Raw genomic sequence first — 12,893 nt, forward strand, 5'->3', positions numbered from 1 at the left:
AGCCAACTGACAGTGCGGAATCTGCTGCCCTTGTCCGCTGTTCATGTATCTGCGTGATCATGGCCTATCAGTGCCTCCCATTGGACAGATCCTCTGCGATGGCTGGAGCTGAGTTCGTCTAAATCGAGAAAAAGAAAATACGATTGTGCCAGCTCGTGCAGGGAACAACCCGACTCGACCACAGTCTTTTCAACGCTCAGCAATTTGTCTATCTTTGCGCCAATCCTGCAGTCCTCAGATGGCCCTGCCCCTCACCAGTGGCAATCAATCTTGGGCTACGAGTTCTTAAGCATGCTCTTCGCCATATTGTGATAGGGGGTTTTGCATAGTCAGTTCTCTTTCTGGGTTGCCAGCTCTTCTGTCAATTCTACAACCATGGATCGCCAGCATGAATCAAAGCACGTCGGCCGCAGACTTCTTCTCAACTACATCGATGCGGTCGCTGCTGAGAACCCCACCAAGCCTGTCATCACTCAGGTTATTTCTTTTGAGCCCGAGGTTCAGTTCTCTTTGACTTTCCAAGACCTGTCAACCATCATAAACCGTCTTGCGTGGTGGCTAGATGAAAGCCTCCAAGGTAAAGCCAAAGGAACCACCGTTGCGTATGCACTCTATAGTCCTCTATGTCTCCCGCCCTTTTCAGGTAGCAACTAATGAAGCTCCAGCTATCTAGGTCCGAGCGATGCAAGGCATTTCATTCTGTCTCTAGCAGCAGCAAAGACTGGATCTAGGGTGGGCTTAAACGTCCTTCTGTTTTATACTTGACTGATTGCTGGTAAATAGTTGCTACTCCTCTCTCCACGAAACAGTGTTCCAATCCACGAGCATTTGATCAAGGAGACGGAGAGCCCTGCCATTCTTTTCGACTCCTCCTTCTCATCTACCGTCACAGAACTGACTGACGTAAATGAAGTCGTTGGTGTCGAGGTTCCAGGCCTGGCTGCCTTGCTCACCAACAATTCCTCCATGATGGAATATCCCTACCTGGATACTTTTGAAAATGCCTCGGACAAGCCTCTTGTGGTGAGTATCGTTTTCCTTGATCAGGCCCAGCATAATCTCTGAACGATATTAGGTATTCCATACCAGCGGCTCAACGGGCATGCCCAAGCCGGTAGCATTTGTTCATTCTGCTCTTGCCGCCAGCGACAACTTGCGCACGCTGTACTCAGAGGATACATACCGTGTCAGTGTCCATCGACTCCTAGAGACTGCCCAGAGTATCTACAATGGATGTCCCCTTTTCCACCTTGCTGGATTTGTAGCCGGGCTTTTTGGTGTTTTTAGTGGCACCGTCCAGGTTATCGGTCCTCCGAATCAGCCATCTAGCGCTCAGATGTTCAAGAACATCCTACACCTGTCCCATATTGACGGAGCATTGTTGCCACCTCTTGTCGTTGATCAGATTGCCCAGGAGCCTGCCCTCGTCGAAGAAGTCTCCAAGCTCAAATTCATTACATTTGGTGGAGGTACGTCTTGCTTCATCGCTAGTGATTAAACATCTTGCTGATCGTTTACAGGCTCCGTAAGCCAGGCAACCGGTGATATTCTGGCCCAGAAGACAAAGATGATCAACGTCCTTGGCAGCAGCGAATGTGGCCTTATTGGAGTATTCATGACCGAGCCAGAAAACTGGGACTGGTTCCATTTTGCAGCTCAAGCCCTGGGAATCCACTGGGAACCTATTGACGAAGGCACTGACGGCGAACCCGAATACTACGAGCTAGTCCTTCGCCGTGACGATAGTCTTCCCCAAAAACAAGCAGTGTTCCAAATCTTTCCGCACCTGGATGAATGGCGTACGAAGGATATCTTCCGTCGTCACCCAAGCATCCCGTACTACTACAAGTATCAAAGCCGGATTGACGACGTCATCGTCTTCTCTACCGGCGAGAAGATGAACCCTATCAGCGTGGAAGCTGGCCTCAATGCTCTGCCGGGCGTTCATGCTAGTCTAGTCGCTGGCCATAAGCGTCCCTATCCCGTCCTGCTGGTTGAGCTTGCGCCTTCCGCGACTGCGGAAGAAACGCTGCCTATCATAAACGCCGCCCTCGAAGAGCTTAACAAGCTGAGCATGAAGTATGCTCAGATACACCGCACTGACATCCTCGTTGCGGTGCCAGAGAAGCCGTTTGTCCGAACACCAAAAGGAACCATCAACCGCAGCCAGACTGCAAAGCTGTATGAAGCGGAGATTGAAGCTCTTTACAGCGCGTCTACGGAGGTCCCAGCGACACTCCAGGTACAAATTGACCCGTCCACTGATGAGACTCTCACAAAGACCATCGCAGAGTTCGTTGGCGGCCTCACTGGCATGAAAGACCTGGGCGTCGATGACGACTTCTTCGCAAGTGGCCTGGACTCCCGGCAAGTACAGATGCTAGCAGCATCAGTGGCACGGGCCTTGGACAGCCAGAAAGACGTCCTCTCCCTCCGCAACGCAGTGTACATGAATCCCACTGCTCAGGGCCTTGTGAGGCACATACGCCAAGATAAGACAGATGATATATCCGAGATATTCGAGGAGATATTCAACAAGTATGCCCCCTTTCCCAGAGAGCCACTACTTCGCTGACCAGGCAGATACTCTTCATCCCTCCCACAACCCGCCAAAGCAGCACCACAAACTATCAAGGACACCCACCACGTCCTCGTAACAGGAACAACCGGCTTCGTTGGCTCCTTTATTCTAACGTCGCTGCTCAAGATTCCGTCAGTCACAGAAATAACCTGCCTCAATCGCCGACTCCCGGACCCCCCAATCACCTCTGCAACGACGAAAGTGAATCACTTCAAAGCCGACTTATCACAGGCCTCCTTCGGTCTTACAGAAGCTGATTACGCCCATCTCGTTTCAACGGTCACCGACATCATCCACTGCCAGTGGCCCGTAACCTTCAATCTACCCCTTGCCCTTTTCGAGCCACACATCGCCGGCGTCGCGAACCTAGTCAACCTCGCATACACCTCGCCAAATCACACAAAGGTCATTTTCCTCTCGTCAATCGCGACAATCCAAGGCTGGACTGAGCCCACCCCAGTCCCCGAAGCAGCATTGGACTCTCTGGTCTACGCACAAGGCGGGTACGGTCAAAGCAAAATGCTCGCAAGCAAACTCCTCGGCGAGGCGGCCGTTAAATCCGGCGTTCCTACCGCCGTCTGCCGCGTTGGACAAGTTGGTGGACCCGTAAATAGCGACGGCGTCTGGCCGGAGCGTGACTGGTTCCCGACCCTTCTGCGGGCATCCCAAATCATGGGCGTTCTCCCGCGCTCGCTGGGCCACTTCAACGAGGTCGACTGGCTACCTGTGGACTCCCTCTCCGAGGGCCTGGTGACACTCGCGCTAGGGGACTTGAGGCACCCCCTAATCGACTCACCCGAGTCAGAACCAGAATCCGGGAAGGGGGCAGAAGAAGCATCATACTACCACTTCACCAACCCAGTTACATCCTCTTACACGACCCTCGTCCCCTCCATCCTCCGCCACCTCGGCTCGCAGCTTACCACGGTCGACACTCTCGCTGAATGGAACGAGGCCCTTGCATCCTGGACTAAGCCCGTCGACGGCACGGACAAAGCAGAGACGGATTCCGCGATGGCTGCTGCGATGGCCCTGTTAGAATTCTACCAGAGTCTCGCGTCGAACCTGGACCAGCCTGATGCGAGACTCGATACAACAGTTACGGTTGCTAAGATTCCATTGTTGAGTAAGGTGGGTGCTGTGAGTGAGGCGTGGATGGAGATCTGGCTGGGGCAGTGGGGATTCGGAAAGCTGGTTGAGTGAAAGGTTGTTTCGATCTGGAAAGCAGATAGCGAGATAAGTAAGTATATGGCATTTCGGGAGCTCTTTGTGATGTTTTATATAGGAACCACTTGCCTCCGTTTAGTCATATTGTCATTCAAGGGTCCTGCTACGATCTCACAAGGACTTGGCAAATATGAAGATGATTAAGATTGGATAGCGTCTAATTGAATCTTTTTATCGAAGAGGACGGGTGATCCTCTAGAGGTTTCCAAGTCGTACGCACTGAGACACTTTTAAAAATGCGATCCAACACCTTGGAAACAGATTTTGGCCAGATACACGGGCTAGTTCTACATAAGTGGATACGGCACAGTGGCAAGCATTCGAGGGCAGTAGTATCGCAATTCAGAGGTCCTTGCTCCCGCTTTGAGGTGACCAGGAAGAGCTTGTATTTATTTTCATTTGGGCATACGATAAAGACGAAAACAATCAATTCGACCATGTTTTCTGGTCGGGAATGCAAAAACGGTGGCTACAAATATTTAGCAGCCTGCTGCTACTTAGGGTATACTGATCCACTTGTACACCATATCGATTATGATGCTAAATTCTGGTTTAATCCCTATCTCTGATTAGCAAGTCATACTCTCTTTTTCGAGTTGCACAAAATATTATCTATGATGACGAGGCTACCTGAGTAAGGCTGAGGAGACGCAAGGATACTTCCTCACAAGGTTGAATAACAGCAGAGCCTCTCCAACAAGTGTCAGCATTACGCGGAGGTCATGTACGCCTGTTCGGCCACTCGGCGTTTGAGTCAGGAAGAAAAGCTTTTGGCTGGAGCCGCGTGTGTCTCTGCGCTATTGTCACAAATCCGCAAGCTTGGAAGAGGGATAGATCCCTTCGACAAGACACCTCACACCTATATCAAAGGAATAAAATCGAAGAACACCGAAGCAAAGAGACCCTGGAGTTGAGGGTAAGACCCCGTGTCGAAGATAAACCAAGCTGGGCCATGCATGTGGCAAGCAGAGAGCGCCATGCTAACCGTTGCAGGACGCCGCAATTTGTATCGGAGTCTCCTTGCACAGTTGGATGCGGGATTTTCTTGTGCAATAGGAGCGTGGCTGAGTCGCACGATGAGTATTGGTCGGGGGCCTCGAACTTTTGGTTCTCTTGTCAGCTACGTTGATGGAGTGAGGAATCAATCAGGTACCAGGATTTCGGTCTTCTTGGTGGTTCTTTCTCGTGTTGCGGAGAGGAACCCAACCTCAGCACTGGGACCGACCCCAGAAGTCGAAAATATGTTAATGCCTAATCATCCAGGCACTCGCATTCCAATACGAGATGATTCGTACAATGCCGCGTGTCCCGGCTGCCAAAGTCTCAGAGCAATCCAAGGGTCCAGAATCATGTCAATTGACAAGTCACCGACAAAAAGAGCCTGTCTCAGGGTCCTCATTGGCCAGTTACTGAGTTTGAGCGGTCAAGCTGTTGTGGATCGTTCGTGCGTCCGATGAGGCTCACTCTCTGACCAATCCCAGCCGAACTAGTGTTCGCAAGGATGGATTTCGTAAACCCGTGGACTCGAAGCAACTTGAGGTGGGCTGACCATTATTGTTTATTTGTTATTGACCAGGTTGCAAGGGTCCAGAGATGTTACGGCGTTATCAAAACGGTAATGGTATTGTTTGATAGCATGCGAGCTGTTTCGTTGTACTATTCCGTCAGGTACTCGGTATTTCCAGGATCCAACTTGCATTCTATTGGTGGACCTGTTGAGATGCGAGGTTCGAGAAAGCCTGGCATGTGTTTACCGTGCGCTCTTGGGTCCCGATGGTCGAGCTCTGGATACCCTGATAAATTCAGCTTTGCTCCTTGCAGAGGACACGAAAATGATCTGGAAGCACAGGGCGCTTTGAATATGAGCGGCGAACAATGGCAATCTGATCAACGGTAAATCCTCGAGAGCGTCCGCGCTGGAAGAGCTGCTGCAAAGTAAGCAAACGCGAAGATGCAAAATCTTCTCTGATGACCAATAATCGGCATCTTATGAACCCTAGATCGTGTCTCTGCACCTGAATCTGGAAGACTGTGACGTGACTTTGTTGCATGGCTCCGAATACTGTTGTCTATGCCCAGGCAGGATAATCAAACAAGATATAGAATTTCCAGCTGGTGTCGAAATCCGAAGGGTTTTCCCAGTCTAAATCTCTGAGGTACTACCATTTATCTCCTACGATTCATGAATGACCAATGGTGTCCCTTGACAGAGCTGAAAGCAGACATCGCACTGGTATTTCCTGCTTGTCCTGGTAGAGCTGTAAAACCTCGCATCATCTCCTAATATTATAGGTCCATTTCGATCCCCAGAAAATTGGTTGAGGACAATTCGACATGAGCGCGCGACTCAAGAGCCAAAGCTGGCTCCTGCGGTAGCTTGGCGAATTTTGGTTTTGTCAACACCGAGTGACAAAAGAAGCGTTTGAAATGAAGAGCAGGGTTCACGAATCGCCGCTTATCAAGGGCCTTATTATTGCATGGTGGTCATCAGGGTCAAAAATAATAATGTTATTATTCGAGAAAGCGGCTCCATGACGCGGTCCTGCTCAGGCAGCACAAAAACACAACTCTGTAACCACCAGGACGATCTGGCAGTACGGAGTAATGTCCAACGTCCTCCGTCAAAGGCGTTGCTCGCAGCGTCTGATATTGACCAATCACACCCAATTATCGTGATGATGATGTTGGAAAATGATGGGTGACGTCGACTTGCGTATGTCGTACACAGACTGTCTCGCATAAGTTTTAGATGGTTTGAAGGTATTGAGCTGGCCTCTCAACGTCTCATTGCCCCTTTCACCTCCACGAATATATAGATTGGAAACGTGCTGTCGGTTGATGACCGTATCTCGCAGGGCGTTGACCATGAGGTGGACTGATCCATGGATCGGCGCGGCGAGAAGGTGCTCCTGCTATTTTCGGAACATTTAGGAGTTTTCAGCCGGCGTTCTCACTGGCCAGACTCAAACAGGCGGAGAATTGGAATCGCGGAGAACGGGGCAAGAACAATCCGGCGGCGGAGGAATCATGAGGCCGGGCGTAAAGAGCGAGTAATTCGATGAAATTACGAAGAACAGGGAGGGAAAATACTGGCACAGCCATCCGGCTTCCGACGACCAAGCCCACTCTGTGCTCCACAGTATCCAATCAAAGGTACTCAAATTACCACTAGCATACTTTGGGACTAGCGTGCTCGTCTATCAGGCAGACATCCTAACGACGCGCCTCAGCCTCAATCCATCATCAAGACTGTGGTCCCGTCCCTGATCTCATCCCATTCTCTTTCCTCTTTCCAAGTCTTCATCCGTTTTGTCTTGATTTCCGCCATTTTGCGTCTCGATCATTGCCAGGTTGCCAGCCGTTATATTTATTGATCTCTAGCCCAGCCCAGGCACCCCCTCCCCACCCCTCGCATTCATTTTTCTCAGCCCGTGGTTGCTTGCGTCCGAACAGCGTCCGGGGTTTGTCTGCTTATCGACCACAGTATGTATCCAGTCGACTGTTCGGTTTTATTTATTCGAACATAATCGACATTTTTCGCACCACTCTTTCCTACAAGTTCTAATCAACATCAAGGACGGCAGGTTAGCCAGGAGTCGAAACCAGTTACATCCTCACTAGAAGCTTCACCTCGATTCGTTCACGCCTCCAGTGAGTCATTCCTTGTGCACCTAGGTGTGCCCGTATGCCCCTGCTAACGCCCTTTTGGTTACTAGGACCATTCACAATGAGTTCTGTGCAGGACTTTGACTCTATAAGAGCCCACCCGCGGCGCCGGCCCGTCAGGGCTGCCCCGTCCCTCATCTCATCCGAAGAACATTTATCCTCATCGTCTTCCCGTCTTCGTCTTCGCAAAGGTCAAACATTCCATCCGTCTCTTCTTCGCTCTTCCGATCGTGATCCTCTGGTACCATCGCTGCCTCGCCGCTCTCCCACATGCCCTGGCGCCTTGGAAGCTATCGCCGCTGGTCAACAGCGCATGGCCGACATTTTGGACCGCCTTGACTTGAACTCGTTTTCATCTCCCGCCTCGGCAGAAGACCACGACGACCTTCCCGTCCCCAAGGGACTTCTTCAGCTTCACCTACAGTCGCAAGCTCGGAAGGAGGGTTCTACTGAACCCCGTTCACGCCAACCCAGCCCTATGCCCAAGGAACGTTCTCGGAAGGCTCAGAGAGTGCACTGCCATGCCTCTGACAGTGGACTCGGCACATCGATCAGCAGCATGCAGTCCGTGTCCTCTAACAAAGGTACATGGTCATGGCCGGTCGTTTTCGTGTTTGCATTCGCTAACAGACCTCCAGTGAAAGCAGGCCAACTGTCCCGTGGTAACAGCAATCTGGCCGCCACGCGCTCTCAGTCAGCTATTACCCGTTCGATCAGTGCCATGGAGGTTGAGAGTGCTCAGCAACACAAGCTCAGCCCCAGCGGTCGCTCTGAGATCGAAAAGCATGTGCTTGGTCCTCTTCTCGAAACCGAGGGCCTCAAACCATTCCACCCTCTTCTCCAGGATGTTCGTCAACAGATTGACGACGAACGCATCTCCTGCTTGCGTGACCTCGAGAAGACCGTCTTCTCACTCGCTCCTGTAAGTTTTGTTCCCAGCTTCTCGTAATCTACTTGTGCTTACCATGATTTTCCTGTTAGGATGTGAAAACCAGTGATGGCGCTTATGCTCGGTTCTGCCAGCACACTATCCTGTGCCTCAGTCAGACAGTCTCTTCCTTGAGTGGCCGTGACTTGTGTATGCCGACCGACAAGCAATACAACAACGGCTATTTCGTCGATCTTTTGGAACAGGTTACTCGTTTCAAGCGAATCCGTGACGAATGGCGAAAGAGGACCGAAGAGGGAAAGCAATCCAAGTATGCCACCGTGTCATGTTTATTTCGACAGCTGAAACTAATATACCACGCCAGGGCACCTGAACTCATTCTCGAGGGTGGAATGTCCAAAACCGGCCGCCCCGCTGAACTTGTCTTCGAGCGTGATGGCGAGTTGGTCTCTCTGCGCACCGGCAAGCCTTATGACGCACATGCGATTCCTTCCATGAAGCGGTCTCTGAGCGCAGCGTCGGCCGACGAGGGTGCTCAGCGCTCCATGGCCCGCCGCAAGAAGAATGCTCCTCCCATGAACATCAACAAGAAGTGCAAGGATTGCGACAAGGTCTTTGCTCGGCCTTGCGATCTTACCAAGCACGAGAAGTCCCACACTCGCCCCTTCAAGTGTCCGGTTGCCTCTTGCAAGTACCATGCTAAGGGTTGGGCTACTGAGAAGGAGGCCGAGCGCCATTACAATGACAAGCACTCCGACTCTCCCCGCCTCTACTCTTGCCAGTTCGAGTCCTGCTCGTACAAATCTAAGCGAGAGAGCAACTGCAAGCAGCACATGGAGAAAACTCATGGATGGGTCTACACTCGCTCAAAGAACAACGGTAGAACTAAGCGTGCCTCCACCCAGCAGAGTCCCACACCTTCTAGTGGCTCTGTTCAAATGAAGCCGGACATGTCTGTTTGGAGCATGACTCCTCCCTCCGAAGCTCCTGAATTTAAACAGGAATCAACCGGCTGGGACCTTGCTGCAACTCCTGAAACTCCAGAGTTTTCTTTCAATGCCTTCCAGCACCCTATGACCGGAATGCCTACCCCTGTGACGGGACCAATGGACGCTATCACCCCTACCACGGGTACCATTAACTCTCCTTCGGAGCCGCTCGATTTTCCACCTGAGACTACGGCCTTTTCCATTCAAGATATCTTTCCGGACATGAAGGCTACTGATGGTCTCTTGTTCAATGAACTTGATTTCCCAGACTTCAACAACAACCCCAACCTGTTTACTGACCCTTTCTCTGGCTACGGTGATTTTGCCATGCCAGCTCAGCCCTTGAGCTACGGAGAGGTCCAAGTGCAGCAGCCTCAGTTCGAAGATGATTCTGCTGGATTCCTCCTCGATGTCTACAATGACATGCACACCTACGGGATTAACCCTGGCCCTGGCGGTCTCTAATCTCGTCACGTCCGTGATTGAGATTGAAACCCCGGCGGTGGACTATCTCTATCTATGTGTTACGACTTGTTCTTAGTTCTGGCGAATGTTCCCTCTTTTACACGTACGCTGTGAAAGTCTTCTGTATATGAGCATCTGCTCCTGTTAATAATCACCTTTTGTGAAAAAGGAATTCCGCTTCCTATCTCTAATCATATTGGTTTCCATATTTGCCGCTTATTCCAGCGTCCCTCTTAGATGATTATTTCGGCTACTTTCCAATTAGCCCTTCCGAGTCCTGGGCGCAGCCTTTTGAGCATGCGGAACTCAGGAATCTTTCCCGTGCAGGTGTATGAGCCTAATCCATCCCACGACGGCCAGACAACCCTTTGTTGGCAGTCATTTTCAGCTTTACCTGCAAATCAAGAAGTCTAATGAACAATAAATGATTTTTTTTCTCTTCTTCAATATTGGACGCGAGGAGAGCATCGGCTCGCCCTCAACGTTGAGAGACCTTGCTTGTCCGCATGCCAATTCTAATCATTTGCTTCCATAACGTGATGACTTATCACTCTGTAGAAGGGGCATCATCTAGCCTGCGCAGTTATGCGAATTGCAGCTATCATACTGAGGTCAGTGAGGTCAAATATACTGGACCCAACTGGATATTGTACCAGGAAAGGAATTTTTCCCTTCAAGTTCTAGTATCGATCAAGCGGCCTTGCGCGGCTTGTTGCTCTTTATGAGACGTGTTCTTCTATTGTTTCAGCATTATGCAGTCTGTTATACATGGGATTGATCGACTTGCTTCAATTTGGCTCCAACATCATGTGTCTATTATGGCCGGTCACGTTGGAGGGCAGATAAAGCGGGCCGATTCACCTCCATAAGGGGACGTAGAGACTCAAGGATATATTGATTTTAACATATTACTACGTGTCATGATACAACACTTTTCTATATTCAATCCAATCCCTATCTAAAAGTGATTTCTCACCTCGACAGGGCAATATCATCAATTCTCAGAATCATCTTCACCGTCTCCGCAGCAAGCTCAATCGCACTGGTACTGACAAGAAGAGGCTGCAAGATATTCTCCTCGGTGATATCGTCCTTTACGCCGCCGCTGCGGATACTGACACCGGCATTGACCTGGCCTTGTGCGTGGCGGTGTCGCAGGTCCGTGACGACCTTGATGGAGTTGAGACCGGCGTTCTCGGCAAGAGTCGTAGGGATGACTTCCATGGCTTCAGCAAAGGCCTTCCAGCAGATGGACTCGGTTCCCGTGAGTTCACGCGCGCGCATGGCGAGGGTGTTGGCGACTTCGATTTCGGGGGCGCCACCGCCAGCGATAAGGGCGCGCTTCTTGACCAGACAACGGATGACACAAAGGGCGTCGTGAAGGGAGCGCTCGGCTTCGTCGAGGATGAGGTTGTTGGCGCCGCGGGCGACGATGGACACGGTTTGGTTGGCGGCGTTGGCGGGGGTTTTGATGCCGGTGATCTTGACGTACTTGGCGCCGGAGGCTTGGACTTCCTCGACGAGATCAGCGGTTCCGAGCTTGTCTTCCGTGAAGGAGTCGACGTTTGCGACGGGCTTGCAGCCCAAGCTCTTGCACAGGAACTCAACTTCGTCACGCTCGATGTCCTTGATGGCAAGGATCTTGAGGCGGGAGAGGAAGTGAAGTGACAGATCGTTGACGGCGTCACGGAGGATAGATTTTTGAATCAGAAGGACATTGCACTTTGTCTTTTGAATCTTCTTGACCATGTTTAGCAGATATTGACGTTCCTCCTTCAAGATCTTGTCCATTTGACGGTAGTCGTTGACGACAATCTGGTTCTCCATCTATAACAGTCGGTTAGTCCAATGTCTTCCGCCCATCAGGGAGGACAACGTACATCAGGCTTGGGAGGACTGAGCTGGAACTGGATCAATCCTATCCGAGCCTTTTCAATCCGTGTGGGACCACCGCTGCTCTTGATAACAGGCTGATTCAGGACCAGACCGTCAATCATCTCACTGTCCTCAATTGTTCCTCCAACCTTCTTCACAATTCTGATATTCCTCAGATCCACATTCTCTGCCGTCTTGGGATCGACAACCTTCAACACCGAGTCGACTGCCATAGGACCCAGGAGGCTGGAGTGTTGCGAAACAATCTTGGAGGAGAGGGAGGTTGAGGCCGCTTGGAGCAGGGTAGCACGGTCCATCAGGTTGATCGGGCGAGACATATTGTGGAGGATCTCAACAGCGGCAGCGGCCGCTCTTTGGAAAGATTCGGAGATGACAGTGGGGTGAATACCCTTTCCAAGCAGACGCTCGGCGGCACCAAGCAAGCTTCCGGCGATGACAACAACCGATGTAGTCCCATCTCCAGCTTCAACATCTTGGGCGGCACTCAGATCGACCAGCATTCGGGCGGCGGGGTGCATAACGCTCATGTCTCTGAGCATCGTGTTTCCATCGTTGGTCTGCGGCGCGATTAGTGGGTGATGTGCTTCGGAGGCCAGGGTATTCGTACGATGATGGTGTTTCCTTTGGGGGTTTGGATCTATTCGTATCAGTAAGGTGACTAGAGAGAATACGTCTCGGATGCCTACCATCTTGTCCATTCCCCTGGGACCCAGTGACTGCAGCGATTTAGCCCCTCATCTATGATATTTCCCCCAGCAAGACATACCGTTCTGATAGCATCGGCAACAGCTGTAACCAATTAGCATGGCACTACCAGGCACATTTATCATCCTCCAACATACCTCTAGCCGCAAGAATGTTTGATGTCCGCACCGCCATAGGCTTCTCCTTGTCCTGCGAATTATTAGACCCGGCCCACAGTAAATTCCCCTCCGCAACGACGAACCTTGAAGGAGGTGCTGCTAGGAGCAGCTTGGGGGGCTGCAGTGGCCATGATGTGTGAGGATATGATACAGACACCTTAGCCGTAACAATGAGAAAAAGGGAAACGCGGATGTAGACGATGGGCGCTGGTTGAAGGCGGCTCTTGGAATTTCTTCCAGGTTGCGGGTTTGGGCGGTGTTGCTTCTGGGCTTGGCGGCCACTAGCGTCGACAGCTCAAGCTGGGCCTCAGTGCGAG

General features: G+C 51.3%; 4 protein-coding genes across 4 annotated transcripts; 3 read left to right on the forward strand and 1 right to left on the reverse strand.

Moving 5' to 3' along the window:
• The first annotated feature begins 218 nt into the window (after nucleotides 1-218).
• BJX68DRAFT_209019 (uncharacterized protein) lies at nucleotides 219-3,914 on the forward strand. Its single transcript, XM_071037705.1, has 6 exons — nucleotides 219-602; nucleotides 666-732; nucleotides 784-1,023; nucleotides 1,076-1,469; nucleotides 1,521-2,538; nucleotides 2,584-3,914. The coding sequence occupies exons 1-6, from the start codon at nucleotides 376-378 to the stop codon at nucleotides 3,782-3,784; spliced, it is 3,147 nt and encodes a 1,048-aa protein (XP_070893242.1). The 5' UTR covers nucleotides 219-375; the 3' UTR covers nucleotides 3,785-3,914.
• Nucleotides 3,915-4,571: 657 nt separating this feature from the next.
• Nucleotides 4,572-5,438, forward strand: BJX68DRAFT_209021 (uncharacterized protein). The gene has a single exon (XM_071037706.1). It carries the CDS (start codon nucleotides 4,765-4,767, stop codon nucleotides 5,263-5,265), a length of 501 nt encoding a protein of 166 aa, XP_070893243.1. The 5' UTR covers nucleotides 4,572-4,764; the 3' UTR covers nucleotides 5,266-5,438.
• Nucleotides 5,439-6,910: 1,472 nt separating this feature from the next.
• On the forward strand, nucleotides 6,911-10,311 carry ace1 (putative C2H2 transcription factor (Ace1)). The gene is made up of 5 exons (XM_071041917.1): nucleotides 6,911-7,459; nucleotides 7,525-8,058; nucleotides 8,113-8,396; nucleotides 8,456-8,673; nucleotides 8,728-10,311. Exons 2-5 carry the CDS (start codon nucleotides 7,536-7,538, stop codon nucleotides 9,815-9,817), a joined length of 2,115 nt encoding a protein of 704 aa, XP_070893244.1. The 5' UTR covers nucleotides 6,911-7,459; nucleotides 7,525-7,535; the 3' UTR covers nucleotides 9,818-10,311.
• A 50-nt stretch (nucleotides 10,312-10,361) lies between these two features.
• On the reverse strand, nucleotides 10,362-12,821 carry BJX68DRAFT_248459 (chaperonin-containing T-complex subunit CCT4). Its single transcript, XM_071041918.1, has 7 exons — nucleotides 12,660-12,821; nucleotides 12,556-12,607; nucleotides 12,480-12,502; nucleotides 12,400-12,429; nucleotides 12,321-12,350; nucleotides 11,698-12,270; nucleotides 10,362-11,644 (listed from the first exon to the last, which is right to left on the reverse strand). Exons 1-7 carry the CDS (start codon nucleotides 12,705-12,707, stop codon nucleotides 10,790-10,792), a joined length of 1,611 nt encoding a protein of 536 aa, XP_070893245.1. The 5' UTR covers nucleotides 12,708-12,821; the 3' UTR covers nucleotides 10,362-10,789.
• Between the last annotated feature and the right edge of the window lie 72 nt (nucleotides 12,822-12,893).

This window comes from Aspergillus pseudodeflectus (assembly GCF_044049435.1).
Source record: "Aspergillus pseudodeflectus strain CBS 756.74 chromosome Unknown BJX68scaffold_80, whole genome shotgun sequence".
Taxonomy (NCBI): domain Eukaryota; kingdom Fungi; phylum Ascomycota; class Eurotiomycetes; order Eurotiales; family Aspergillaceae; genus Aspergillus; species Aspergillus pseudodeflectus.

Excerpts from the sequence above, each read along its gene's own strand:
- BJX68DRAFT_209019 (XM_071037705.1), top strand. The coding sequence starts at position 376 with ATGGATCGCCAGCATGAATCAAAGCACGTCGGCCGCAGACTTCTTCTC. Across the intron at positions 1,024-1,075 it reads CCTCGGACAAGCCTCTTGTG|GTATTCCATACCAGCGGCTC; the intron begins GTGAGTATCGTT and ends GAACGATATTAG. Across the intron at positions 1,470-1,520 it reads ATTCATTACATTTGGTGGAG|GCTCCGTAAGCCAGGCAACC; the intron begins GTACGTCTTGCT and ends GATCGTTTACAG.
- BJX68DRAFT_209021 (XM_071037706.1), top strand. The coding sequence starts at position 4,765 with ATGTGGCAAGCAGAGAGCGCCATGCTAACCGTTGCAGGACGCCGCAAT.
- ace1 (XM_071041917.1), top strand. The coding sequence starts at position 7,536 with ATGAGTTCTGTGCAGGACTTTGACTCTATAAGAGCCCACCCGCGGCGC. Across the intron at positions 8,059-8,112 it reads GTCCGTGTCCTCTAACAAAG|TGAAAGCAGGCCAACTGTCC; the intron begins GTACATGGTCAT and ends ACAGACCTCCAG. Across the intron at positions 8,397-8,455 it reads CCGTCTTCTCACTCGCTCCT|GATGTGAAAACCAGTGATGG; the intron begins GTAAGTTTTGTT and ends TTTTCCTGTTAG.
- BJX68DRAFT_248459 (XM_071041918.1), bottom strand. The coding sequence starts at position 12,707 with ATGGCCACTGCAGCCCCCCAAGCTGCTCCTAGCAGCACCTCCTTCAAG. Across the intron at positions 12,608-12,659 it reads CTAGCAGCACCTCCTTCAAG|GACAAGGAGAAGCCTATGGC; the intron begins GTTCGTCGTTGC and ends AATAATTCGCAG. Across the intron at positions 12,351-12,399 it reads CCAGGGGAATGGACAAGATG|ATCCAAACCCCCAAAGGAAA; the intron begins GTAGGCATCCGA and ends TGATACGAATAG.